At 48.8% G+C, this 4,281-nt stretch overlaps 1 protein-coding gene across 1 annotated transcript in view; it reads right to left on the bottom strand.

Moving 5' to 3' along the window:
- Window positions 1–3,474, bottom strand: part of Wdr34 (WD repeat domain 34) — a 19,626-nt gene extending 16,152 nt beyond the window's left edge. The window contains 1 exon segment of the mRNA XM_005346155.2: window positions 3,289–3,474. Within this exon segment, the coding sequence (XP_005346212.1) occupies window positions 3,289–3,474 (186 nt within the window).
- Window positions 3,475–4,281: the final 807 nt, after the last annotated feature.

Raw genomic sequence — 4,281 nt, 5'->3', positions numbered from 1 at the left:
AACTCACAGAGATCCGCCTGCCTCTGCCTCCCGAGTGCTGGGATTAAAGGCATGCGCCACCACTGCCCGGCTCCAAGTTAGTTTTTCTAGGCTAAGGACATAGCCAGGGCTGGAGCGCTTGCCCAACCTGACAGGCAATGGTTTGATCCCCAGTACCTCATCGTTATGCTACAGTGCTTCTGCATGCCGGGCAAACGCTGTACAGGGAGCAGGAAGCAACACCCCACCAGCACTCTAATTATTCTTTTGTGGATGTGCAGCTGGTTTTCAAGATTTCATTCGTATTTATTTGTGTATGTATGCATCTGGTGTCTCCCAGGTGTGTGTTAGTGTCTTCAGAAGATGGTATTTGATCCTCTGGTGTTGTGAAATATTACTTTTTAAAATAATTTATTTAACTTTGTTTTATGTGCATTGATGTGAAGGTGTCAGATCCCCTAGAACTGGAATCACAGACAGCTGTCAGCTGCCTTGTGGGTACTGGAGATTAAACCCTGGTCCTCTGGAAGAATAGCCAGAGCTCCTAAGCACTGAGCCATCATCTCTCCATCCCCAATGAAATACTACTTTAACTATGTAAAGATGTAAACATTGTTTATGCTGCATTAGTTTAATGATGTAAAGATACACTGCTTTGCCTGCCTAAGGCTCCTGATTGGTTTAGTAAAAAGCTGAAGAGCCGATAGTTAGGCAGTAGAGCGACAGGAGGGGCCGGTGGGCAGCGAGAATAAGTAGGAGAAAAGAGAGAATGAGAGAGAGTCAGACACCTGGGGCCAGTCACCTGGTGGTACTGGGACACACCTATTTAATCCCAGCACTCAGGGAGGTAGAAGCGGGCAGATCTCTGAGTCTGAGGCCAGCCTGGCCTACAGAGAAAGTTTTAGACAGCCAGAGCTACACAGAAAAAAACGTGTATCAGTGTCTTGGGGAAGGGGGAGCAGAGGGGAGGAGCTAATGTGCCAAGTATAAGATAAGGTTGAGTGAGCATTCATCACTAATATTAATTATCCGTGTCTATTGGGAACTGGTTTGTGGTGTGGGATTCCCCTCTGTATGCTATGAATGTTTCATTACCATTGGTTAATAAAGAACAGTGTTGGCCTATAGCAGGGCAGAATATAGCCAGGCTGGAAGAGATAGAGAATAGGGACTCAGAGAGATCCCATGTAGCTGCCGAAGGATCAAGTCGCTGGAACACTGAAACCTTACGGATAGGTTAAGGCGATACTCAGATTAATAGAAGTGAGTTAGTTTAAGATGTAAGAGCTAGGGGCTGGAGAGATGGCTCAGTGGTTGAGAGCACTGACTGCTCTTCCAGAGGTTCAATTCCAAGCAACCACATGGTGACTCACAGCCATCTGTAATGAGATCTAGTGCCCTCTTCTGACATGAAGGCATACATGCAGGCAGAACACTGTAATAAATAAATCTTAAAAAAACAAAAAAAGATGTAAAAGCTAGCTAGGAATATGCTAGAGTCATTGGCCAAACAGTGTTGTAATTAATATAGTTTCTGTGTGATTATTCAGGTCTGGGCAGCCAGGAAATGAATGAGCAGTCTCCTTCTACAGGTTGGTGGCCCCAAAGAAAGTCTGCTACACCCTGAAGTTGTATTACAGGCTGTTTTGAGTGGCTCAGCCCAGGTGCTGGAAACCAAGGTCGAGTCTTCTGGAAGAGAAGAAATCATTTCTTTTTGTTGTGGCTGTTTATTCTTCTGTATGTGGAAGTTTTTCCTGGCATGTATGTTTTTGCACCACATGTGTGCCTGGCGCCTCCAGAAGATGGTATAAGATCCCCGGAACTGGAGTTAGATGATTGTGGGCTCTGGGAAACAAATCCAGGTTCTCTGGGAAAACAGTGCTCTTAACTGCTGGGCCATGTCCCCAGCCTGTTAGTTCGTTTCGAGACAAAGTCTCATGCAGCCCAGGCTGGCCTCAAGCTTCTGATTCTCCTGCTTCTGCTCTCCAAGCGCGAGATTTACAAGTGTGTGCCACGCCATGCCCAGCTCTACACTCGTCTGCCAATTCAAACGTCTCTAAATCTGTGACATAATCCGCCAATACCTAGAGGAAGAAGCTGCCACTTTCTCCTGTCTCCTCCAACGCTCTCACAGTTATTAAGCAGGTAGGGGTGCTTGCAGTCACGCTTAGACACCTGAGTGTCATCCACAGGACCCTCATGGCACTACTACGGTCTTCTGACTTCCCACAAGCACACAGTCGCAGTCAATGAATCAGTAAATAAAATACAATAAAAAGTTCAAGCCGGGCAGTGGTGGCGAACACCTTTAATCCCAGCACTCGGGAGGCAGAGGCAGGCAGATCTCTGTGAGTTCGAGACCAGCCTGGTCTACAGAGCTAGTTCCAGGAGAGTCGCCAAAGCCACAGAGAAACCCTGTCTCGAAAAACCAAAAGAAAGCCGGGCGGCCAGCAGTGGTGGCGCACGCCTTTAATCCCAGCACTTGGGAGGCAGAGGCAGGCGGATCTCTGTGAGTTCGAGACCAGCCTGGTCTACAGAGCTAGTTCCAGGACAGGCTCCAAAGCCACAGAGAAACCCTGTCTCGAAAAACCAAAAAAAAAAAAAAAAAAAAAAAGTTCAAATAATCTTCAGGAGTCAGGAGATGTACCCTCCAGGGGGCAGGCTTTTATACTCCATATATCAGGATCGTTTCCTAGAACCCTAAAGATCAGTCGAGGCAGTGGTGGTGCACACATTTAATCCCAGCACTCAGGAGGCAGAGGCAGGCAGATCTCTGTGAGTTCGAGGCCAGCCTGTTCTGGTCTACACAATGAGTTCCAGGACAGTCAGGACTGTTACACAGAGAAACCCTGTCTCGAAAAACAAAAAACTAGAAAACCGTTTTAGCCAACCCTTAAGGTGCAGTCTGACTTTTCGAAAAACCAATGTCAGTTTGACATGCCTAAAAATTAACATTCACGAAGAATCCTTCCAAACGCGGTGCTGGCTGATGAGAAGGCTCAGCTGGTAATGGCACTATGCCAAGCCTGACAACGTGAACTGGATTTCCAGGACCCACTCGTGAAAGGAAACAACTAACTTGTGTAACCGAGCCCCACCAGTGCTATGGCCCATGCATGCACGCACTCACGTAAACATGAATCCTAAGAGTTTTGTTCTTGTTTTTGTTTTGCCTTTTTTCTCTTCAGACACTGGGGAAAGTCTAATGTGAAAGCATCCCCAAGTGAGTTTTTTCGCTAAACTATGAAAACCCTACGCTGTGCCCCGGCCCTCCCGTCCGCGCCGCCCAGAGCTGACCCGCGCCCTCACCGTCTCCCCGCGGATGCCCTGGACGCTCCTCCATTGCGAGGGCACGGACGCCACGCCCAGGGTCTCGTCCTGCAGCGGCGCAGGCCTCCCGGGCCGCTCCGTGCCGCCGGCCCCGCCAGCAGCCAGTGTTGCAGCTCTGGTGCTTCCAGTCCCCTGAAAAGGTCCGGGCTACGCGCGCGTTGCCATGGCCACGGCCCCGCCCACTCGCGCCGGCGCCCTGAGAACTGACCGCCGCCGGCTTCGCTTACATTAGCGGAAGTCAGACAAGAGGAAGTGAGGCTGACGGCGCCATTTTTGAACTGGTTACAGCTAAAGGACCCGAAGAAAAATATGAAGACTCTTATCAGTCGATACAGCAAAAAGGCAGTGGTTTTTGGATTGTCCTATTCCCAGAAGCCATGTTTGCGTCGGAAACAGCTTTTCAAGGTATAAAAAGAAGGGAGGAAGTGAAGCGTGGGCTCCAGGCTCAAAGATGGCGCTGAGCGGCCCGCTTAGAGGCGAGGGGGACTTGCTACGGCCTACTGGGCCGAGCTGGAAGGGACACCAGGCCGGACGGGAAGCCTCCGAGTACTCCAAAAGCACACAGTGCGCTGCTTGAGTCGGGAGCATTTTCAGTTTCTCCCTTAATGGAAAATATTTATACACAGAACGAAAGTGGGGCTCAATGGATAGAAGGCCCAAATGAGAACATTTAAACAAAAAATAAATAAATAAATAAAATTCTTGTTAAACTGAAGTTAAAGACACAACCACTGGGGATGAAGTTGAGCTCAATGATAAATTGCCCCGGATCAGTCCTCAACACACACACACACAGGCACAATTACAGATAATGAGTACCTACAACGTGTCAAGCAAAGTACCCAAAGTCATATGAATGTTATTAAATTCTCAACCTACGCCGGGCGGTGGTGGCGCACACCTTTAATCCCAACACTCGGGAGGCAGAGGCAGGTGGATCTCTGTGAGTTCGAGACCAGCCTGGTCTATAGA

This window comes from Microtus ochrogaster, chromosome 4, assembly GCF_000317375.1.
Source record: "Microtus ochrogaster isolate Prairie Vole_2 chromosome 4, MicOch1.0, whole genome shotgun sequence".
In the NCBI taxonomy this organism is placed as follows: Eukaryota; Metazoa; Chordata; class Mammalia; order Rodentia; family Cricetidae; genus Microtus; species Microtus ochrogaster.
The sequence above is the reverse complement of the archived record's forward strand: the minus strand, read 5'-3'. Positions and strand labels throughout refer to the sequence as shown.